This window comes from Diplotaxodon limnothrissa, linkage group LG7 (assembly GCF_057381915.1).
Source record: "Diplotaxodon limnothrissa isolate DT_005_m linkage group LG7, D_limnothrissa_male_GT1.1, whole genome shotgun sequence".
In the NCBI taxonomy this organism is placed as follows: domain Eukaryota; kingdom Metazoa; phylum Chordata; class Actinopteri; order Cichliformes; family Cichlidae; genus Diplotaxodon; species Diplotaxodon limnothrissa.
In genome coordinates this window covers 45,351,421-45,376,444 of record NC_140602.1, presented here as the reverse complement: position 1 = coordinate 45,376,444, position 25,024 = coordinate 45,351,421, and the positions used below count along the sequence as shown (strand labels likewise).

The 25,024-nt window shown below is 41.5% G+C and overlaps 2 protein-coding genes across 2 annotated transcripts; both read left to right on the top strand.

The window, feature by feature from the left end:
- Positions 1-7,107: 7,107 nt before the first annotated feature.
- Positions 7,108-9,366, top strand: nfkbil1 (nuclear factor of kappa light polypeptide gene enhancer in B-cells inhibitor-like 1). Its single transcript, XM_085358200.1, has 4 exons — positions 7,108-7,393; positions 7,489-7,601; positions 8,287-8,398; positions 8,478-9,366. Exons 1-4 carry the CDS (start codon positions 7,120-7,122, stop codon positions 9,065-9,067), a joined length of 1,089 nt encoding a protein of 362 aa, XP_085214326.1. The 5' UTR covers positions 7,108-7,119; the 3' UTR covers positions 9,068-9,366.
- Positions 9,367-11,303: 1,937 nt separating this feature from the next.
- On the top strand, positions 11,304-24,082 carry atp6v0a2a (ATPase H+ transporting V0 subunit a2a). Its single transcript, XM_085358199.1, has 20 exons — positions 11,304-11,934; positions 12,227-12,305; positions 12,501-12,598; positions 14,739-14,876; positions 15,229-15,326; positions 15,447-15,573; positions 15,708-15,790; positions 15,875-15,968; positions 16,039-16,251; positions 16,691-16,841; positions 16,955-17,094; positions 17,180-17,337; positions 17,430-17,520; positions 17,605-17,723; positions 19,365-19,575; positions 19,671-19,790; positions 19,874-19,996; positions 20,253-20,370; positions 20,510-20,681; positions 23,162-24,082. The coding sequence occupies exons 1-20, from the start codon at positions 11,824-11,826 to the stop codon at positions 23,262-23,264; spliced, it is 2,547 nt and encodes an 848-aa protein (XP_085214325.1). The 5' UTR covers positions 11,304-11,823; the 3' UTR covers positions 23,265-24,082.
- Positions 24,083-25,024: the final 942 nt, after the last annotated feature.

The window sequence follows — 25,024 nt, the reverse complement described above, 5'->3', positions numbered from 1 at the left end:
CATATTGCAAACACACAGTTTGGTTTTAACCACAACGATCTTGTCATAACTGGGGTCATGCAGTGACAATCATGTTGTTGCACGTTTTTTTAACGGATATTACGGTACGAAATATTAGCAATTCATACATTTAGAATTCTTTCACTACACATTGAAAATAAAAATAAAAATTACAAATTCTGTAAGAGTTGACAATATATTTCTGAAGCATTGTCTTCTCACTATCCTGTACATTTCTATTCAACCTGACCTTATCCCCAACTAAAAGAAAATTGCAGTACTGCATTTCTGATATTGTGTATTTTTAAAATGTTATTACAGGAAACTGTTAGAGGCGACACAAATATTTCACTGGATTCTTACTCTAGATCACCCTCACTCTTCCTCTTCCGGCTCACAGCTCTCTGAACTGTAAGGTTTCACAGAAAATTATACATAGAGAGATAGACAGATACTGTACTGATCCTGTCACATAATGAAGTTATTATACACTTTTACAGAGAGAACCATAGAAAGGTTTCTCTAAGTGTTCTTCGTGGTTGAATCAGTTAGAGGGAGAAGGAGCTCTGCTGCTTCACAAAGGTGGATTGGAGCAGGTGTGACGGGTTGTCCATGATGGAGAGCAGTTTGTTCAGTGACCTCTGACCCTCACTCACTCAGACGCCTCCAAATTCTCACCAGTGCTTCTTCTAACCTTGCAGATTAATTTGTTCTTCTTTTTGGCATCCCTGGCACTGATGCTGCTCCTGCTTACTTTAGAGCTTGTGCACAGCATCACTGCTGGTCCTCCAGTCTAATCTGTCATTCAGGTGAACTCTGATTTCCACCCACAGTACCTTACTTCAGTTGGGATCAGTGGATGGAGGGAATCAGTACTGCATCAGTACAAATTGTTCGACCCTATAAACCTGAAATCTGTGTGGAACAGCTGATCTGTACGGTGTGCAGAAGAAGACAAAACATTATTTACCGTCCCAGTTACTATGTTACTGCTCCTTGTGGATGAGTGTGTGCATCACTTAGTTTTAATAGCACACTGCAACACTCAGGCATCAGTCTAACACAGTAACACTTTTACTTGTTACAACTTCAGCAGAAAGAAGTTGCTCATCGTATGCACTGCTGAGAAAAAGAAGCTCATTTTATTCATTTCTGCTGTTTTATGAAAACAGTGTTATTGAGGAACAATAAGTGGGGTTCGCTCTAAACACTCCACGTAAAGACTCAGTCAAGCGTTTTATGACAGAGCCAAAGTTTTAGCACTGCGCAACAGCTTTGAGCCACCCATGCAAAGTGCTGATTACACACTCGTTCTGATATCATCTCCCCACTTCTAAAAATACACTCTCCTAGCAGCAGCTATCACAACCACATTAGGCATGAACACAGGATTTTGTGTGCATCTTTAAATATTCTTCCCCTGAAAGTGGAAGTTAAAGACTGTTAAAAACTGTTAAAAACTGTCAGTCACAAAACAGACGCTGTTCCTCTTTATCAACTTAAGTAGCGTTTTTAATGTTGAAAGAAGGCTTGCAGCTGCTGACGTTAGTAGATCTGGTCCTAAATGTCCCTCCTCCTTTAAAATGCCAGCCTTTGTTATGATTATATTTTTTAAAGGCTGCTTTTGTTTATAAGACCTCCATACAACTATACTGTCAACACGTTTTGGCAGGTTTTGTAGTCCATGTTCTGCATATTTTAGTTTCAACATGGAAAGCATCCGGCTTCATGTTGTTAAGGAGAGACTAGAGTATGGCTGTTCCAATTCTTAGCACACGGCTCTTCTCTTTTCCTAAGTCCTTAGCAATTCTCCTACTCACTTTTCCTTTTCTTTACAATGGCATTTTCATTGAGGTTAAGGAAATGAGGTTAGGAATAAGAGGTAGGCGGTACTTTTGGTACTTGGTCAAGACAACCAAGCATCAAAATGGGGACTAAAGATGATTTCAGTACTTTGAATGAGGCATAGTTCTTGGTGTCAGATAGGCTGGTCTGAGTATTTCAGAAACTGCTGATGTACTGGGAATTTCCCCACACAGCTATTTCTAGGGTTTACTGAAAATGGTCCAAAAAAAAGAGAAATTATCCAATAAACGGCAATTCTCTGATTGAAAATACTTGGGTGAGGTCAGACATCAGAGGAGAGCTACAATGCGGATAGGAAGTCAACAGTAACTCAAATAACTGTACATTATAACCAAGGTATGCAGAAGAGCATCTCTAAACACACAGCATCTCAAACTATGAAGTACAAGACCACACCGGGTGTCACTCCTGTCACCTAAGAACAGGAAAGTGAGGTTACAGTTTGCAGTGTGTCACCAAAAGTGGACAACAAAAGGTTAGAAAAATGTTGCCTGGCCTCATGAACCTCAATTTGTGCTACAATATTCGAATGATAAGCAAAATTTTGCATAAATAAAATTAAAGCATGGATCCATCGTGTCTTGCACCCATCTTGGGATGTCTGCTTCCAGCTGGGTAACATTCCATGTTACAAAGTTCTAATAATCTCAAATTAGCTTCTTGAACATGACGATGATTTTACTCTACTCAAATGGCCTCCACAGTCACCGGATCTCAATCCAAATGAGAACCTTTGGAATGATATTGAACTGGAGATTCCCATCATGGATCTGCAGCGGACAAATTTGCAGGAACTGTGCGATCCTGTCATGTCAGTGTTGACCAAAATCTATCAGGGTATGTTTCCATCACCTTGTTGAATCTGTGCCATGAAGAATTAAATCAGTTTTGTTACTAAAAAGGGCTCCAAGCTGTTATTAGCAAGGTGTATCTTATATAGTGTCCGCGTGTACAATTTATAATTATTATAAACACTTTTTTTTCACAATAGTTCAAATATTCACTTCACGGTTTTTTCTTTCTTCCTTACCATCATTGACCTTAGAGGCGACCTCTAAATGCAGAGAAAACACAACCCTGTGAAAATATCCAACCCCGGTCCATCAGCACACTGGGTCAGCTCTTTATCAACTAAATGCAAATTGCTTCCTTAATGGAAAAGTAAGAAGATTTTCAACCGATTCATATGACAAACAGCTATTGTGTTGCTTTAAAAATCAGACAGTCTGTGTGCTACAAACACGTGTCCAAGTGTCATAAATCAGAACCCAATAATTCAGGTCAAGCAGAAAATAGTCAAAGGAAGTGTGCACACATTTCTCCTTGAGCCTAACAATAGCATCTTAGCAGCCCAGCCACTAAACCGGACCTTGAGCCTGGTCTTGCCATAGTGTGGTAGGATGAGATGCTGACCCCTGGAGAGTCTTGGAAGACCCTCAGCTTCCTGCCACCCGGTATTCCAGATCTCCTCCCTGTACTGTCCCGAGAGATTAACAGACCCCATGGACAGGATAGGAGTCAGCAGGCCTAGCAGGAAGAGTAAAGGGAGGGTAGGCAAGGTAGGAGTTCCTGCACTGGGATATCCTGTCATTCAGAAGCATCTCTCTGCATTCAGTGCCCTGTGCAAGACCTGAAAGCTCCACCTGAGGCCTGCCTGCTTTACACACTCTCCTGCAGTTTATTTTTAAGGAAGCAGACACATAATGTGAAAAGTTACTTTCTCTGATAGCATGTGTGACAATAAAGCAGTACTACATTGAAGGCAACATAGTTTACAATAGAGTAAGCTGCAGATGTGAGACTTGAAGTGGCAAATCTGACGTGTCCCTCTTCTCTGTCTCTCCTGAGATGGCATTTCAAAAGCATTCACACAAGACAGCTATCGCTAGTGGAGACACGTCTTTTCCGAAAGAGCGGAAGTGCCCAAGCTTTGGGAGACTCCGGATCTTGGGTTATGTGAGTCTCAGAGGAGATCATCCTCTTCAACGAGCACAAAGTGTCCCTTCATTCTCTCCTCTATCCTCTCCATTGTGCATCCTTCCCTCTCTCGGGCCTAAATGGAGGCACTGTCGCCCACAGTGCAGCACTGAGCCAGTTCAGAGGCTCAGCTGCACTGACTTGAGCATTACAAGCGCTACAGGTAACGGTTGATGAGCATCAAATCGAAAAAGAACTTACATCAGAGCAACATCCAGAGAGGCTATGTGCTGCAGCTTTAATTTGTTTCATTAATGAGGTGAAGATCACAAACCTTTAATACTCCCAACAAATTCATTTGTAGAGCGAAAACAAAATCAGAGTTTCCAGCTGTCGCATGTTGTTGTAGCCACACACTGGAGCGACTCTTTCCCAACAATCCACTACCACACACAGTATGTTTGTGCTTCTGTGTGTTCTGACTCATTTTACATGTTGTGTGGACATAAATCTGTTTATACAAACAGGTTTTTGTTTACGCAGTCACACTGACGCGACCCTGCTTCCTTTTGGAGACAGAAAAAGCCAGTCGATTATTGTAAATCATTCGATTTTAGGTTGAAGACTTGGTTTAAGGTTAAGCTAAGGCTTAAAATAAGTTAAGGGCTGATTCTGGGGTGCAGACATGTCTTAAGGCTAAAATAAATACTCTACTTTGAGTAATATTGAGTGAACATTGTGATTTTTGTGTGTTTTTAACAGAAGATTCCACACAGCACTTTTACATTGAACCACCTTCTTTCATATCCAGTTGTTGAGCTTAAATTTAAGGTGAGCACAGTGAAACTTTCTCCTTTCAGATGAATTGCTGGGTTAAATTCTGCACATGCATCATTTTGCCCGGCAAGGCTTAAACATCTGAGGTCAAAGGTCAAAGCTCCAGCGACACTTATAGTATAAAGAACAGTTTTGTTACTTCTTTATACTCTTTATACTACAAGTGTTACTGGAGCTTCAACCTCTTCAGACCTTGTTTGTCTCCATGCAGTTTGGATATGGTAAATGGTAAATGGTAAATGGCCTGTATTTATATAGCGCTTTACTAGTCCCTAAGGACCCCAAAGCGCTTTACATATCCAGTCATCCACCCATTCACGCACACATTCACACACTGGTGATGGCAAGCTACATTGTAGCCACAGCCACCCTGGGGCGCACTGACAGAGGCGATAGTAGGTGAAGTTTGCCAGAAGTCTCTGTTCTGTCTTTAAAAAGGCACTTCTGACTTAACTATGCAGCAACTTAGTAATACGTTTCAAAGTGTGATGACCCCTTAGGCACTGGGTGTCTCTGGGTTGTTGTTCTGCAGGGGCTCACTGAGGAGCCCACACCAGATTTTGGCTCGGACCAGCTTGGCTACAACGTGATTTCTCGGATATCCTTTGCTCTCTGCACACTCCCACACTTCCATGCGTGCTTTACTCTAATGACCTACTGACAAACATGTTCTCTTTATTTAATTATGTTTTGTAAATAAATGATCATTTCCTGTGTTACTAGTTTCCCTCATTTCATCACACTCTATGAGTCAAGCTGTGATTCTGTGATAAGCGATTGATATGAGCATAAAGGGCCTCTGCATCTAGTCTGTGGACAAGCATCAAATTGCATCAACCCCTGATGTTCTTAGTGTTTAATTGATCTGCTGCTACTTCTGTTTTAATTTAAATTGTTAGTGTGATGGCGGCTTCATTAGCAAAAAGTCAATTTTGATTTGTGTCTTCATAAATTTGGCTGAGATAACCTGAATCAGAGACGTTATGAGAGAGGAAAATGAAGATATGGCCCTGAGTTTAAATCTGCTGCAGAAAGTATAATTTGGGGGGTGGGGGGTATAACATCAAAATAACTACAAAAATAAGTGCCCACAGGCATTTCCCATTGTCTGCCAGTTGCAGATGCTTTCTTTTGGAAAGATTGCAACTAAGATTTGATAAAAACAACTTAAGATGTTACACTGAATGAAATAAGGGTGATAAAGACGATTGTTCCACATATATTTGGGGTTTTTTTTGCATTGGTTCTTCAGTTCGCTGCCTGTGAGGTCATTTTATGCAAGAGCAGACATGAAGTTGGCCTGTGAGGCTGCTATTAGTGACTTATAATTCTTTCATTTTTGGAAAAGGAAGGAATGTTAGTGCTATAGGTTGACAGTTTTGTTTCTTATGAACTTCATTTCATGAGTTGTGCAAACTTACAACTGTACATTTTGAGGAAGATTTCTTCTGCTTAGCTCAATTCACTTTGAAATCTGTGTACTTAAGGCAAACTAGAAAAGATTATTGACGTCAGCCAAACTGTGAGTGATTTCTTTTTACAGTGTAGTCTCTCAGTAAAATGACTTCCCTGTGATCCTGTCTGCAGCTGACAAACTGAAGTGGTGCTTCTGAATAAAGAATCTTCATTCATGCTTCAGGCCCTGCTCTACAGCGAGATACAGTCGGGCAGCTTTCAGGCAGCTGGAACAGTTGTTTCTCTGTTCAAGGTTTAGTCATAGTTATGGACATAAAATCAAACTTCAAAACAACGTGCAAAGTCATGTGGCAAAGCTTTTATCAGGGCACAGTGGAGTTTGAGCGCTGTACCTCCGGACAGGTGCCATGATGAAAGCAGGCTGAGGCACAGAAACCCAAAGAGAAGGGGGATGAATACTGAGTGGCGCCTTAGTTCATCTTGATATAACCTGCAACGTGGTTCCTGAAAGTGACTCCTGAGATTTGTTTTTCGCATTTTTAAAAGGCAGTAATTGGGGTGACCTCCTTATGTGTCACGTGAGACTGTCTGGTTCCTATTCAACACAAGTGCAAAGAGGATTGTGGCAGACAGACTAGCAGATAATGGAAAAGGAGAGAAATGTATGAAGGCCAATGCATGACAATGCTCATTATTTGCCTTGTGAAGAAGCTGGAAACATTGCACTGAAATACAATACAATATATCTGTCTTCACATGATGAGGGGCAGACCCGTAACCTGCTTAGTTTATTTATTTTTATCTGCATGTTACACTACGTTACCTTAATCCCAGACAAACATATTCTCGATCCGACCTTCTTAGCAGCAATGCAAGTTATAATAAATATAATTTAAAAATAATCCCATTAAATGGCAGGCATTCACTTTCATAGTTAATGCTGCCATCTTGTGGTAACACAGGACATTATCTGTCCCCGGAACCTGTGTCTGTGCTCTTGCTAACTACGGACCTATTAAAAAGACGGACCGAATCCTGTTAGCGAAAGCTAAGCATTAGCTTCGCCTTTGTTTGTGTGTAGTAATGGTGTCCCGCAAACAGACGCGGGTGTGGAAGTACGTGAACGACGGCAGTTTGATGAAACTGAAATCATACCTACGGAAACACACGGATCTGGACGTGAACTTTTCCCAGGGTAAGAGGCAGAGGAGCCCGCTGCACCTGGCCTGCTGTCAGGGGGACGATGCTGTTCTGCGGCTTCTGCTGAAACACGGAGCCGATGTTCTCCAGAGGGACCGCAAAGGGGACACGGCACTACACGTCGCGGCCAATAGAGCTCTTAAACACGGAAAAACGGGTGAGGAGGACCTGGAGAATTAACATTAATAATTAAATAAATAGCTTTATCCGCTGCTAATTGTTAACTTTGTGTTTTTTGGGGGGCTCTTTCAGCGTTTGATGACCTGGTGGTGCCTCTGAGAAAGCGCTGCCCTGAAGCCCTAAACGTCCAAAACAGAGCCGGAGTCACACCGCAAGACCTGCTGAACTGGATGAAACATCCAGAGGTAAAAGTGAGCTGAAACTATGACTGAAACTTGTCTATCACTGCGTCTTTGAATCTATTAACTGAAACCGGAATAACCAAATCCCATCAAACTAAACATGGGACACAGAGGTGGGACAGCAAAGATATGAAGCATGTAACATGCAAGGAGGACAGGTGGTGAAAGTGGATGAGTTTAAATATCTGTGTTTAAACATCCAAAGCCTGACAGAGTGGAGGATGTGAAGGCTTTTACTGAGAGTAACCAGTGTCGACATGAAACATCATAGGGACAGCTCAGGTTGAGCTATTTGGAGACAAAGTTAGAGAAGCATGGCTGAGATGTTTTGGACATGTTCAGAGGAGAGATGGTGGATACACTGGACTAAAGATGTTGAGTATGGAGCTGCCATGCAGGAGGAAAAGAAGATCACAGAGGAGGTGTTGTCATGGAATTTGTTTGAGTCATGGGATTATAAATAGCTCAAAGCTACATGGTTCATAACATTACCCTAAGATTAGATTTGAGGAAATGCAGGGTGAGTGTGTGAGGGTTTCTGGCTCAGCACAGCCAGACCTCATTACTGATGAATTGGTGATGAGTTGGAATAAACTGAGCTCAGCTCTGCTGTGTTGGATTACCCATGTCACATTGATTTCCTGCGTCTTCAGTAATATTTACACTTTTCCCCTGACATTTATCGCAGGCTGAAGAAAACATGAGCCATCCACGTGAAGCAGACCCTGAGAAGGAATTCCTGGAGAAGCTGTTTGACGAATGCGAGGATGAATTTTATGAAACCTTTGGAGTATATGATGGTAAATCCTAAACATCACAGATGAATCTGAGTTTAACTCTCTCTCTCTGCTTGATAACACTGCTGTATTTGTTTCACAGCTGATGACTTTCTTCCCGTTGATGATGACGAGGAAGACTTTGGGGACTGGGCTGATCGCATCCGGAAGGAATACTATGATAAAAAACACACCCAGGCCCAGAGACTCGCGGCCTCATCTTCTGGGTGGAAAAGAAGCAAGAGTAAACGAGAGATGGAGGAAGAAGAGCGAAGCCGCAAGGAGCTGCACAAAAGGCTGCAGAAGGAGCACGAAGAATATCTGGCTCGTGCAGCTCGCAAAGAGGAGGAGACTCAGCGTGGCAAGAAGCGGCAGTACGATGAGAGGTGCGCGGCGACCTTTCAGGGTGGCGCCTCGGCAGGCAGCACGAAGCTGAGCTTCGGTGACATCCCCTGGCCGGCTCCGAGAGGTACGGTCCAGGAGATGATCGAGGTCATGCTGCATGGTGTGGACCGAAAGGACGTACCGGCGTTTCGCAAAGCGCTTCGAAAGCAGCAAGCGCTGTGGCACCCCGATAAATTCGCGCAGCGATGTGAAGCTCGATTGGAGGAGAAGGACAAACAGAAGATCCTGGATACAGTCACCGCTCTGTCACAGGAGCTCAACAGACTGGCTCAAAGTTTGAAGACTTGAAAATCACACCATGAACGTTATATGTGCTCTTCTTGAAATCCTGTATGTGTGAAAAGAACCACTGTCACCTATTTGTGTAGTACTAACACTACCAAACAGAGGACGCAAGCACCAGCTTTTATCTTGCAGGTGAATGAGCTCTGCTGAAAACAAGCAAAACTGCTGTGAGCTCATATCTGCATTTACAAACATTCAGAAGAGCCATTTATTCATATTGACTGATGCAACAATCCTATATGGAAAATGGAGCTCTAAAAAAAATACAGTAATTGTAAATTGTATGTGTATCTAAAGACTAAGTTACCAGTTTTCAGTTTTCCATACAACATAACTCCAGGACTCAGGAGACACCTGTCCATAAGACTCTGAGGAGATCAAAAGATGCACAGTCATGACATGTTGGTTGGTTTGTTTTTCTGCCCATTTGATCAAAGAATAAACTTAATATATTGTTTTACTGTACAATAGAGTGCCTTAGTAGACACACATGGACACACTCGGCCACGTAATGTTTAGCACGTTTTCCTGGATCTTGTTTATTGTCTTTCTGCCTCCCCCACTGATGAGAACATGTCATATGGGTCATCAGAGCCAAGCAGCTTGTCTTTTCTTTTCCATAAATCTGACCTAGGGTCTGATTTCACAAATACTCTTCTGGAAGAATGGTCAAAAGTTCCTATAAACACACTCCTAAACCTTGTTGAAAGCCTTCCAAGAGAGCTGAAGCTGTTATAGCTGCAGAGGATGGACCGACACAATCTACTTTACAAAACACTCCACACCTTGTTACGACACCACCGCGTTCTCTGTTTTGTAAGCAGTGGCTCCGCTCAACCGGATGAACTGTGTTATGACAGCTTTTGTATTGTATTATATCTGTATTATAGTGGTTATTTGTGAACGTCCCTGGTTTGTCACTAACAGGAGACACAAATCCAACCTTAGCTGCTCCCAGTTACAAGCTTAGCGCCCGGATCCATCCGCTATGGTGATCTTTTGGGTTTAAGGGAGCAGCCAAAACCACCTTTCTTCTCACTATCTGACAGCTATCTGTCAAATTACTGGAAACGGCTTGTCTCGCCATCTATGAGGATTTCTGAGATTTTGAGTGCGATGCTGAAAGTTCTAATGGATGAATCTCTGACCTCTGGTTTATAAAGTGGTTGTATGAGAATGTGCAAAAACAAAGACATGTAAATGTAATATGTGAGTCCCTGCTTGCAAGATGATAACTCCATGATTTCTTACTTCTTATAAAACATCACACAGGTGACATTAGTGTTGAGTCACGTTGTGCGTGTCTCATCGATTATGTGCTGCAGCAGGTGATTGGCTGCATTCAAATCCTCTGGAAAAAGTTATCAAAACTAAAACTCTATTTTTAAAAACGTTCAAATCACCGCCCGAAAACAGCCCAAAGAAAGACTTTCACATACAAAGAAAAGCATATGGTCGGTCGGTTTTCAGCGGTGGAACCGAATAAGAAGATGCGCTGGTTGCCAGGTTTGTGAGCTAACCCCCTTTTTTAAAAAAAAAAAAAAACAGTTGCCATTCAAGAGACAAAAGAATGAAGGGGTTTGTTTATATATATATATATATATATATATATATATATATATATATATAATCGTTAATTGTGATGGGGGTGTTCACAATCACCACAGATAAAATGACCGAGTAATATTCCTTCATATTTCACATTCATACAAATCAGACACAGAGCATGATTTCCCCACTGTTAGTTTACAGTCACTATACAGCAAATAATTAGCTTAATTAATTTGCTTATTCGTTTTAATACATCAGGACATTACATATATTCAAAACGATCAATAAATATTATATATAGTAATTATTTTTCTGTTTCCTTCTGCTACGTGTATGCTGTGTCACTCCTTCCTGGTTTAAGCAAAAGAGAAGAGGAGGAGACTTTTTTTTTTAATTTAAAGCTTATTTTCATGATTATGTATTTTTGATATTAGGTTTTTTTTTTTTAATCATACCTGTGCCTGGTAAACTACTGCAGTGGGTATGTAGCGAGGTCACCCGGCTGCTACTGAGCTCCGAGGTAGCTTTTTTTTTAAAGATAAACTGAGAAAGACGGGTTATTTCAGAGGATGCGACCGTACCTGGCAACCCGGGGGACGCAATCTGTGTCAATTGCCGGGCGACGTAGCGCGAATAAAGGCCGTAGCCTATTTCTGACTGTGGCTTATTTTTAACCGGCGAGGCCGCCTTTAGCCCCGTTTGTCTGCGTGACGGGTTGATAATTTATCCTCTAGCTTGCCTGTTGCTCGTTTCCATTTGTGTTGTGTCGTTTTTCGGGTTTTTTCTTCGTCTTTCTGTGTTTTTGCGCTGTGATGATGACAGGTGTCAGAGGTAAAGATTCCTCAGGATGACGCCTTTCTCCGCGATCGCTCCGCGTAAAAGGTGCATCGGGGAGCTTTCTTCCTTTGTTTTGCTGCTCTTTATTCAGTAGATACCCGGCGACCCTCCCGCTGAAAAACAAACCGGCGCAGTATGAGGACAGTCCCACCCCCCCTCTTGTCGTAATTATTCGTAATTATTAATATGGATGCATTAATTAATCCCGGGGGCGAGGTAATTGGCTGAGGGGCTCATTTCGCTGATTTGTTGCGATGTCGTGTTTTCGCTTGTAGTGAACGGCTCGTTGTCCGCGTTCAGTAGGCTACCGTGGGGGGCAGGGGGGAGATTACGAGGCAGCGGAGGAGGATCTGTCTGTGTGGCAGATAAAGATGGTGTTCAGGAGTGAGGAGATGTGCTTGGCGCAATTGTTTCTGCAGTCCGGCTCTGAATATGACTGCATTAGTGAGCTCGGAGAGCTGGGGCTGGTCGAGTTCCGAGATGTAAGTAGACAAAACACTTCACTGCGTGAATGGAAGATGTGTGTCACCAGTTTAAAGAGTATTTGCATTTTGTCAACCGATTTAATTGATTATGCATGCATATTTAAGGGAGGGGAGCAAGACGGGGCATCTATCTAGATGATATACAGTGTCTATACCTGGCCAGCAAGAGGAGGATAGAGTTTTAATAATATAAAAAAACCACATCACTTTGTTGAACCTAACCATGATGTTATTATGCATCATGCAGTAATCTGCATCCGTCTGACTTGTGATGCTCCTCTTGTTTCAGCTCAACCCGAGTGTCAGCTCATTCCAGCGGCGCTTCGTCAGCGAAATCAAGAGATGCGAGGAGATGGAGAGGATTCTGGGTAAGAACGGAGAGCACCTGGGATGCGTGCTCCAAACCCTGAGCACGCACCTGTACAGTTAATTTAGCAAGAAAGTCGTGGTTGACTGTGCTTTGTAAAAAGTTTGCCCTCAGAGATTTAGGCTTCACCGCTTCCTCTGATGGCTAAGTAGTAATTAATATGAAAAACAAACAATCAGCAAATCTGTGTGCACAGGCTACCTCCTGAGGGAGATCCAGAAGGCTAAAATAGCCATTCCACAGGAGGATGAGAGTCCACTTGCTCCACCCCCAAGACAGGTCCTGGAGATCATGGTGAGTATATGCCAATATATTGGGAAGTGGGGGTAATGCAGGATTTACATTCATTTTAATACCCTACTCAGTGATTTTCCAGAACTTGACCCTCTAGTGCATTTAGACATTTGTTTTTTTAATCAGAGGCTTTGATTGGGTTGTAACTTTCTGCCTCTAAACGCTACATTGTGATGTTTTGTTGTGAACAGTGGCTAACAGAGCTGCAGAAAACTTGAGGTGATGATGAAAATAGCTCAGGTGACGGTGAGGAGCCAGAATTCCTCTTGTTTTTTGATTGAAAACTATTATTAATTAATTACACTGGAATACCTGTTGTATATAAAGGAAACTGTATAGGTATGACAAGCACATATAGAGTCATGGACAAACAGTATTCCTGTATCTTCTTACTATAATATCTATTCTCTAACTCCTCGTAGATGCCCTAATCAACCTGGATGAGACTTGCTATATAAACTAGCTAGAGTAACGGGATTATCAAGCTCTAAATAGCATTTAGAACAAATTATAAATGATAAAACAAACAGTGATGTTACCTGTACGTTGTTGTTTGTAAATACATTTTTCTAAACAATTTTTAGTTTAGTGATTGCAATGTGTGACACTAAAAGTATCTGGAAGTAATTACTTTCTCTCATACGATGAAAACTGAGCTTGTAAAAAAAGAAAAATAATTAATACATGTACTTATTGTTCATTTTTTTCTATCTTACTGTATGCATTGATATGATGAAGATAAAATTAACACACATGCCTATGGGGTTTTTTTTGTATGTGATCCAGAGCTTCAGGCCTGGCATGAACTACTCATAGGATTATCACAAATGACCCCATTGGCCCATTTTAGCCTCATGAGAGGGTTAAAGAAATAAAACATTCATATCTCTGTTTAAAAGATCCTACTGTAGTAAAGCAATTTGTTTTTTCTCGTCGCTTATCAATTGCTGGATAAACGATTTGTTCATCTCATCATGATGTAGATATATTTCAGACATATTTAAGCTAGTCTATAAAGTTTGTCTGCACCGCACGAGTTTGTCTCAGCGATCCCACCAATAGAAGTGAATAGAATTCACTTCTTGAACTTAACTGCAGCTGATGACAAACGTGTTTTCATTTATTTTCAGCCTGTAGCCCATTATGACATCGTTTGTTGTTGGGTTTTGTGTTATACATAACTCAAGTGAAGGTTGCGTCTGCATACACGGCGGCGAAATGGTAGAAAATTGGTCCCAATATTCCAGTTTAGGCTCTCCATTTACCAAAACCAGTTAAAAATTTATTTCTTGTTTTTAATAGTCTCAGTGGTTTAAACTTTTGAAACCCTACAATCCTGCCAGAGCACAGAGGTGTACGAGCCAGCTCCTCTTAGAGCCAGGCTTTGAAAGCAGAGGCGATCGAGTCTTTTCAGTGTTGGCACAACCTGCCTTTTTGCAGTGAGCTGCCCAGTTTCTCAGTCATTTTAAAACGCTTTTGAAAACCTACTTTTCTCATTTTCCTTTCGGGTCCAGTCGAGCAGAGTACCCTTTCTTTTATTATGCAAATGCAGTCTTAGAAATAAACTTTGACTTGAATCTGCTGGTTCACCAACTTAACTGAACAGGTTTTTCAGCTGATGAACTGAGACCTAAAGGTTCACTCACCCAAAAAGCAAATATTCTCCACATAGATAAACTAGAAACTAGGTAGCATTGGCTTTGTGGTGCACAACGTGACAAAATTGATCATAATATTTTTTAAAAAGCAGCAATGTGCCATTTCACAAATCATGACCCGGTTACTTGGAAATCCACAAGGGTTGTGAGCAGTTTCATGTGAGAACTGCTTCTTTTGCTACTAAAATGCTGTCAAGGCTTGCAGCCTTTAATCGAATCCTCCTGCCTCAGCAGCAGACCGAGCCTGCTGTTGATTGTTGCAGTTGGGAGCGAATCACAGCTGACCCATATCTGATTGTCTAAAATGACAGACAGTCAAATATGGGTCACTCTTTCACGGCGTCACAAGCACAAGCCTCTCATCGCTGCTGCACGCATGCTTCCTGCACACTGGCGTGGTTGCCTGAATGAAATAAAATACTGTGAGTAGATTTATTCATTTATTTTTTATTGATTTTTGGCGTGTTCCTTGTCATGTTCAGGAGCAGCTTCAAAGGCTGGAGATGGAGCTGAGCGAGGTGGCGAAGAACAAAGAGAAGCTTCAGAGGAACCTCCTCGAGCTCACCGAATACACGCACATGCTGAAGATCACGCGGACCTTCATCCACAGCCGCTCCAGAGTGAGTGCGTTTCCGTCTCTTTGATCTTTTCTCGCATCAGTTTCTTGCTCCTTGCTCCTTCGGCGAGGCGCCTACCCTCGCCTCCCCGGCAGCATCTTGTTTTCTTGTCGCTGACATGTTTTATTTCCCTCAGTGACAGAGCTGGAACTAATGCTGACTTTAATTAATAACACGGTCACAGTGCAGCTGTTACCAGCGCCACCTGACTCACCCGGGCTGTGAGACAGTCAGCTGTGAGAGTAAACATTACAGTCCAGCGTGTGAACATTACATCAGCTTTGTGTGCTAGAAGTGTGCGAGGAGCACTCGATGGAAGCCGTCATAAATGAAACATGTTCCTTTTTATAATTAGCATGAGGCTCTTGGTAACCAGTATGAAGAGTTCCCCACCATGGAGACAGACTCGGTCACAGGATCCACTGGCATGCAGAGGCTCGGCGCCAAGCTCGGGTGAGCTCCGTATTATTTATGTATTCACAGCCACTCGACCAGATGTCGTAAAGTTCCTCCACGGACATTTTTAAAAAGAAAAACAAAAGCAAAACCTTACCTGATCTGTCCTGGGTGTAGGTTTGTTTCGGGTCTGATCCAGCGGGTGAAGGTGGAGGCCTTTGAGCGGATGTTGTGGAGAGTGTGTAAGGGTTACACCATCCTCAGCTATGCAGAAGTGGACGAAAACCTGGCCGATCTTGACACTGTAAGTCGTTTGAATGTCGTCTTAATGTTGTGAGGAAATCTAATAATTACACTGCAGGTAAGAATTAGCTGACGTGTTCTGTTAGCGTGAGCTCAGCACTTTAGTGTCAACGGGTCTGAACTGTGCTGTTTCAGGGTGAGATAAGCAAAAGTGTGGTGTTTCTCATCTCGTTCTGGGGAGACCAAATTGGACAGAAAGTGCAAAAAATCTGCGATTGGTAAGAATTAGCCAGCTTTACCCTTTAATAGTCACTATATTCTCCATCATTATCAGCCTGGACATCTGCCTTTGTTTCCCTCAGTTACCACTGCCACCTTTATCCACACCCTGAGAATGATGAGGAGCGAGCCGATGTGTTGGACAGCTTAAGGACGCGCATCCAAGACCTTAACAATGTAGGACTGAAGCCCTTTTTAATCATCGCAAGTTCAGAGCTGGCTTGTAGTTAACTGCTGTTTCCTGCAGGTGCTTCATCGCACTGAAGACTACTTGAGGCAGGTTCTGCAGAAGGCCTCAGAATCTGTCTATACCTGGGTGGTGCAGGTGAAAAAGATGAAAGCCATCTATCACATCCTCAACCTCTGCAGCTTCGATGTCACCAACAAGTGTCTGATTGCCGAGGTGTGGTGTCCCGTCAGTGACCTCGCAAACCTGAGGGGGGCGCTAGAAGAAGGCTCAGTGAGTACAACGTTCTGAGTTTAAACGCTGAATATTTATTTTAATGCTCCCCAAATTGTAAGATTTTACAATTTTATCCTTAGTCTGGCATTTAAATTAATAAGTTAGAATTGTTTGAATCACACTAATGTTTTCCCCGAGGACTCTGCGTACTGTACTGTAAAACAAAATGTTTCTTGTTTTTTTCTCTTGGCATTATTATCTGCAGCATTTGTTTTTCCAGGTTTTTGCTTCAGTAGGCACTTTTTTCTCTTCTTGTACCATTCCTCCTGCTTTATTCAGCTTATTTGGTTGCTTTAATATAAAATCTCTCACCTAGAAAAGAACAAATGTTCCTGTGATTACCTGACTATAATAATGAAGTTAAGGGCCAGAAAGGTTTAGAATATCACAGGTCTATAAAATGCCCCTGTTGATGTTGTACGTCTTTTATCATCAGAGAAAAGGTGACGCCACCGTACCGTCTTTTGTAAATCGCATCCCGAGCACTGACACTCCGCCCACCCTCTTAAGATCCAACAAGTTTACTGCTGGTTTTCAGAGCATTGTGGAGGCCTATGGGGTGGGGGACTATCGCGAGGTAAGCCCAGGTAAGAAGAAGTAGTCATACTGTGTTTTTGTGAATAGCAGCAAAAGCATCTCTTTGTTTTCTTTCGAAAGGAGCTCAGAATAAATAAGCTGATCATGTTTCCATCATCAACAGCTCCCTACACCATCATCACATTCCCGTTTCTGTTTGCTGTGATGTTTGGTGACCTCGGCCACGGGATGGTGATGAGCCTCTTCGCCTTGTGGATGGTGCTGATGGAAAAAAAGCAGAAGAAGAAACGCTCCAGTAATGAGGTGGGAATGACCTGTTATGATCATCTATAATGCAGAGCTGGAGTATCGTAAATCAGCTTAGGCTTATCATTTTCATTGCTCTCAGATATGGGCTACGTTTTTCAGCGGTCGCTACATCATCCTGATGATGGGGCTTTTTTCCATCTACACCGGCCTCATTTACAACGACTGTTTCTCCAAGTCTCTTAATATATTTGGCTCTGGCTGGAGCGTCAAGGCTATGTTCACTCATAGTCAGTGGACGTGAGTTATCAGTGCAAACGCACACTTAAACATATCAGTGCACGAAGTCCTTTTACTTGTTTCTAATTTATTTTCGTCTTTTTACTCTGTAGAAACAAAACGCTCCAAACAAATGCTTTGCTCACATTAGACCCTAATGTCAGTGGTGTTTTTAATGGACCGTACCCATTTGGCATCGATCCTGTGAGTAACTGCACTTAGGCATCATACTCAAAATACAACCTCCTTCTGTCATTTTCACTGAAATGCTTTTTAATACACCATCAGATATGGAACCTGGCAGTGAACCGTCTGTCCTTCCTCAACTCTTACAAGATGAAGATGTCAGTTGTCATCGGAGTCATTCACATGAGCTTCGGTGTGGTTCTGAGTGTCTTCAACCATTTGTAAGTGACTCAGAAAATTGTTTTTACTTCATATATCTCCCTCTTTGGCTCTCGCATCTTTCCCCTCTCCCTCCCTTATCTTGCCTGCTGCTGCTTCTATGTGTTTGTCTAGTCTCGTCTAACTCTAACCCTCAAAGAGTTTCTCAGTCTTGTTCTCTAAAACCTAAAGAATTATGGATTTGATCAACTGGTCCCGTAATGGAATTGACACCCTGCTGGGCTTGGGAGAGCCCGATTGTCCTGCGGAGACGTTTGCTGCCGGATACTCGATGGTCGGTTGCGTCGTGTGTCTGGTGACACTCCCGATGGAGGACAATAAACGACACCTACCAATTTGGAACCATGATTGCAGAGTTCGGGCTAATTGGAGCTGGCTTGGACCTGGCTTATCGAAGAACAAGAAGCGTCTACAGCTGTTCAAAATCCCATAAGGCTGGCCGACATGATAGACGATTGGGCTGTGAGTACTCAGACTGTTTTGAACGCAATATGGATAAGATCTTGGAGAAGAACAAGGGGAATTGAGAGAACTGGTGACCAGTGATGGACACTAGACCAACTGTAAAAATTGGATGCAGTTGTTCGCACGAAACCCAAACATTCACCATCTTCACTCATGCGGCCCCCCTGGTGCCAGCTGAAGTCCTGCCAAGGTTGAAGCTGACTGGAACAACAAATTCTTCCCATGATAACAGGATTGTTGTCAGAACTCTTTGTACCTCCTTCAAGGCCACCTGAGTCCACTGGAGACTGTTGACTGACGCTTAACCGGGCGTGGTGACACTTTCTCTCAGCTGAACACAGGATACACACACACACACAGACACACATGTACACGCACGAAACACATACACTGATACGCCCTCACTATCACCCTCCCTACCCCGAATCCAGCGCCTCCTCCCATGCTTACCTCCCATCCAATGTGGACACCGGATCAGCTGGAGGCGCAATCGAAGATTGCAGCGGTCCCAGATCAGCTGTACACACTGGAACACTTTCCCATGTTGCTTGTCTGTGTTTATTGTGCTATGGTGTGTTGATATCTGTGCATTCCTGTATTATCCTTTTGTGTTACACATTTCAATGTTTTTTTTCCCCCTAGCCTGACCTGTCTCCCCAATGTGATGTTTGTGTATTGTATGTACGGTTGGCAAGGTCTGTCATCTCGGTTGTGGGCAACTGCAACTGAAAAATAAAGGCTATCTCATCATCATCATCATCATCATCATCTGCTACCAGGCTATGTTGACAAAGAAGTAATGAAGTTTGGTGATCACAGTTCTGCTGGAAGATGATGGCTAGGAATCATACCTGGAATTCTTTTCTTTCAGTGCCTCCTGGGATGTGAATCTGAGTAGATTCACATCCCAGGAGGCACTGAAAGAAAAGAATTCCAGTGACGATCTTTGAGATTTAAAGTGGTGGCAACTCAGAAACCAAAGAATATTACTAAGCTGTAGAATACAATAAAAAGCTGCAGTATTGCCGTTTTGCATTACATCAGCACACGTGTGCAGGCAGTGACACACACATAGCATTCCTGCTATGGTCTTATTACTCACAAACTACTTTATTTTTTTGTTTACATTAAGTCATAACACTTTTTCTTTTATCCCTGTACACTTTTTCTCCCTTCAGGCACTTCCGACAGAAGTTCAACGTCTACCTGCTGTTTCTTCCTGAGCTGCTCTTCCTGCTGTGTCTCTTTGGCTATTTGGTTTTCATGATTTTATACAAGTGGTTGATGTTTGATGCACGTTACTCCAGCCAGGCGCCCAGCATCCTCATCCACTTCATCAACATGTTTGTCATGCAGGGGAAGGATATCGCTCGTCTATACCCAGGGCAGGTATGTGTCCTGGTAATAATAATCTGTCGATCGGCTTCTATTCGGGTGGATACTCATTATAGCATGAGTTTAAGCATGCCGCCTTGCTTCCACAGATTGGCCTGCAAATCTTCCTACTTGTCATAGCGATGCTGTCAGTTCCTGTGCTGCTGTTCGGAAAACCTCTCTACTTGTATTGGCTCTACCGTGGAGGCAAAGGGCTGCGCAGACGCAGAGTGAGTCTAGTCCAAAATACCGCAGTCTGTTATTTTGGATCTTTATTCAGTACCTAAAAATAGTATTTGTTACCACACCTCAGGGTTATGAGAGGGTGAGGCGCGTAAGCGAGGATGACGGCTCCACAGCACCATCCTATGATGATGATGATGATGAAGAGGAGGGACTTGATGAAGTGACCAACAGAGAAGCTCTTCCCAAAGAGGTCAGAGAAAAATGATCTTTTACATTAAGGAATCTGTCAGTTTAAGTGTGATTCAGTGTGTCTTCATTTTTCTATCCACCTTGCTAATTGTACCTGTGGTATTCAGCATTAGACAAGACAAAGTAGGGCAGCAGAACAGGGCCATCAGTGGAGCTAATTCAGTACCAGCATTACAGCATACGTTAATAAATCCTAACCTTTTTTAACAGTAGGAATTAGGCTTAATATTTTATACATAATCTGAACTGTTTTGCAGTTTGACTTTGCAGATGTGCTGCTGCACCAGGTCATTCACACCATAGAGTACTGCCTGGGCTGCATTTCCAACACTGCGTCCTACCTGCGTCTCTGGGCACTCAGCCTGGCTCATGCCCGTAAGTGCATTCAGGTCAAGCCGTCTTCCCACGAGCTGCCTGTGCCTCTTTCTTTCTGCTTACTATGCAATTCTCGACATTTGGTACGCCTTCATTTTTGTAAATCTCGTTTGTTGTGCGCTGTTTCTGTCGGCTTCAGAGCTGTCGGAGGTGCTGTGGGACATGGTAATGCGCCTGGGTTTCAGGATCACCACAAAAGTCGGTGTAGTGCTTTTGGTCCCTGTGTTCGGCCTCTTCGCCACGCTTACGGTGTCTATCCTGCTCGTCATGGAAGGCTTATCAGCGTTCCTCCACGCTCTCCGACTTCACTGGTGAGGCTGTGTGCTCCTCTTTATTGCACTGGCTAATCTGTATGTGAGTTTTCTTCATACAGACAGATAAACTATATAAACAAAAGTGGACCATACTTCTTAACCTTTGAATTTAGATGTTTTTTGTCGCACTGCCACAGGTGTATAAATTCATGTCCCATGATCATGCAGTCTGTTTTTGCAAACGTGTGAAAGAATGGGTCGTTCTACAGAGCTCGCTGAATTTCACGATCAACTGAAAGATGTGTTACTTCACAGTGGAACGGTGGAACCACCGACACTCTCTGACTCAGTAACTGCAGAGTTCCAAACTTCGTCTGATATTAACATCAGCACAAAAACTGTGCACTGGGAGCTTCATGGCATGCGCAACTGAGCAGCTCCTGTAGGTGTAATGTGTAGGTTGGCCCCTACTTATGTTGATGAACCTAGCATGAGCAACACCACAAACCAAAGCATTGATGGGATATTTATACATAATATAGCTACATTTCAGTGCCAGTCCCTAGAGCTGCAGTGTCAAACATAAGGCCCTGGGGCCAGAATTGGCCTGAAAGACTCCAACCTCACTCAAAGCGATGTTTTAAAAATTTTGACCCTTCACATTTTCCAAAACCTCTCAGTGAGCCTGACAAAGTCTTCCCCTATGTCCATTTATGCTACACCAAAGTAATGAAGTATAGATAAACAATTTAATTACCAATAAGCTACCAGAACTTTTTTTTATAACTTAACACATTTATTTCTAATTTATATCCCAAAGAGTTCTGCTGACAGATGTCTTTCATTTACTACATGAACATTTGTTATCATGTAGAAAAAACAGTGATAGACTGTAAAAATTGCACTTTTTTTTCATATATCAAGATATCTGAGCAATCCAATATGTAGTTAAACTTCCTCACACTGACAGAAAGGGGAGTTTCATTGGTCTGACCCACTTAAGATCAATGTGGTCTGCAATGTTAAATGAGATTGGCACTCCTGCCCTAAAGCCTAGGCGTTTAAAATACTTAAATATTAACACAATTAGCAAAAACAGTACAAGCTTAAAGTCATAAATCAACAGAAAAGGCTGTTTTCCCAAATGAGTTTAAATATCTCGTATAAGAGCGCAGAGGTAGTGGTACTGTTTGTTTGTGTTCTTGAGCTAAAAACTCATATAAGCCTGATTATGTAAGGAAGTAAAAAATTGTATTTATGTAGCACCTATCAAGACAAATATCACAAAGTGCTTCACAGCAAAAAATGATGAACAACAAAAACGTACAAAAATAAAAAGTTACCAGGCAAGTTTTAAAAGACGCATTTTTATCTGCATTTTTAAAGAAAGTACAGAGTCCACAGATTTCAGATTAGAGAAAGTTCCAGTCTGTGGGCCTCTGTGGCAAAAGCTCAGTAACTGTAGCTTCGTGATGAGTTTATGATCAACAATCTTTTGAAATAATGATTGTCTAACATTTTTAATCTCCTTTTCATTTGTGAATCATTATAAGAGGCTTGGTTGATGTAGCTTTTGGTTTTGAACAAGAGCTGAAACATTAACTTACACGTGAAGATGTCAGGAAACTTTTTCCGGCATGAAATAACCTCTAAGAAGTCTTAATGCAGGGACTTTTTTTAATTGTTGTTGTTGTTGTTTTTTGTTTTGTTTTGTTGAGTCATTGAGCCTTAAAGAAGAGGCAAACTTACAGTTTCCTTAATGTTGAGTGTAAGACTGAGTTTACTATGATGCTGTAGACTGTAACTGTCATCCTTTCATTTTTGGTCCCAAATACAAACTAAAAACACAATTTAAAATAAGTACAAGCCATAAACTAAACAGCAAAAAGCCAAAAATCAGCTGTGAATCGAGATAGTTCTGGAGTCAAAAGGCTCACAGGAGGAAAATCCAGTGAAAATAATAAGGAAGACAGGGCTGAGTGTACACAGAGGATTAATTTGGGATGGTAAACAAGAGAAATGAGACACAAATGAAAGCAATTACACACAGCTGAAGACAGTTAGGGCAGATAATCATGAAGCAGGAAGTTAAACTAGTGCAAGAGCTGAAAGAAAGCTTCAGACAGGAAATAAACAAAAGAAAACATTGGAGACAAGACTAGCCCTAAACGTAATAACATAGAGCATACAAACAAGACAGGGAGACAGTGGGAAGACTACAAATATAATAATATCAAACCAGTAATCAATGCTATGACTGCTAGAAACACATGTGAATGTATTCACCTGTTTACCCATGAAAACATGCAAATATTATTTTCTTCAGTTCTTTTATTTTCATGTAGCTAAACTGGAAGCTCACGTGTCTTCACTATTAAAGCAGCAGATAAGTTGAATGATATAATCATGCCTGTTATTTAGCTATAAAGTAAAAGCATCAGTTATGATAATACTGAGTTGAAAATCAAGTGTGCCTTCATCGTTAATTAGTCCACCTTTGTTAAAGTGATCTCTCTCACTTTTCTGTTTGATCTCAGGGTGGAGTTTCAGAACAAATTCTACCACGGGACCGGTGTCAAGTTTGTGCCCTTCGACTTCTCCCTGCTGCCCTCCGTTTTTGAGCAAGACGGCTTGCTTTGAAACCTCTGAATTACCGGATATGACTGGAAACAGACTTTACAGTTCGGAAGGTTACTGGAAGTTGGAACAATTCGCACTGTGATAAACAAACCTTCAAGACAATTGATTTAAAAGTCATTCTTGTAGCAGTGTTTTTCACCACGACAGTTTTTAAATGTTATCGGCTGTGCTGACTGCCTTACTACTGCACCCAGCAGACGTCTGAGTATACAGAGGCTCGCGGTCCTTGTTCTGCTATTTGGGTTTTGTAGGTGAAACATTGCTCAGCACTACTCATCGCACCAGTTGGGTTTGATTTAAATATTTCATTTACACTGTGCTGTGTAAACTGGTTTTTGCATTACTTACAACATGGTATTTAAACAGTTAATACAGTGCAACGTAAAGTTTCAGATGTTACAGCAGCGTCTAAAAACCATATCAAGCATCCTGATGTAGTGCCATAGAGATTTTTTTTTTGTTGTTGTTGTTTTTTTATGACGATATCTAATAATGGGTTTGTTTGTTTTTTAAATTTCTTCTCCTTGTGATGAAAGAAATACTTTTAGGCAGTAAATTTAAAGACAAATTAAACCATTGCAACCCTTTTTTGTGAGGCTGTCACAACGCACTTTGCAGAAATGATTGTACAAATTGAAAGTTTTCACAGATAACTGCGATGATGCCAAATGAAAATAATCAACTTTGCTGTTTGCTTATTTACTTATTAATGCATTTATTTAAATGTAACCTCCCCTATAATCTATAGAAGAAGAAAAAACACTGAAATACTACAGAAAAAAAAGACAAAAAGTCTTAGGTCTTTCTTTCTTTGATGATACCGCTTATTGCATTTGTTAATGATAATTAATCATGGTATTTATTTAAATTATCGTCTGTACAATAATAGTTGAATATTTTACCATTTTGACGTGTTAAATAAAGGTTCCAAGAAATGCAAGCAAAAATAAAAATGTTTGTTGTGATTTCACTGGCTCTGTGATGCACACATTTTACTGGAATTTTTTAAAATGTCAGTTTAATTACACTAAAAACCTGCTTCAGGTCATTTTTAGTCAAAATCTGAAGTGATTAATAAGCTTATGAAAAATAAAGCTATAAATCAAAATAATTAATTAATGTTTAATGAAATATTTTGCATATATGCAAATATGTGCATCTATTTGTGTATAATATGTCACTTTGGTGGTATATTATAGTAATACTAATAATACAAACAAAGGACTAGCTTTAAACATACACTCACCTTTTCAACAGACAATAATCTAACCAATCAAATTTCAGCAAACTATTCCATTTAGGGGTGTAGACCACACTGCATTTGCATTTATTTTTTTGGGTTGTGGGATTTTGTCAAACAACCATCTCCAGGGTATACAGGACTGAAAAACAGAAAACACCCATTCTCTGAATGAAAATGCCTTTTTTAATGTCAGAGGAGAATGTCCAGACTGCTTCAGACTAACAGGAAAACACTTGTAACCACTTATTACAGTCAGGGTATGCACAAGAGCACTTTTGGATGTACAGCATATTGAACCTTGAAGCAGATGGACGACAGCAGAAGACCACACTGGATGCGACTTCAGATAAAAACTGCATCAAAACTGAGCAACAAATCTGCAGCAACATGTCAACATGGATCGAAATCTGTGTGGGATGTTTCCAGCAACGTGTTGAATCTATTCTGTGAAGAATTAAGGTAGTTCTAATGCTGCTGAGTATGTATTTAATTAGAAGGCAAATGCAAAAAATTAATA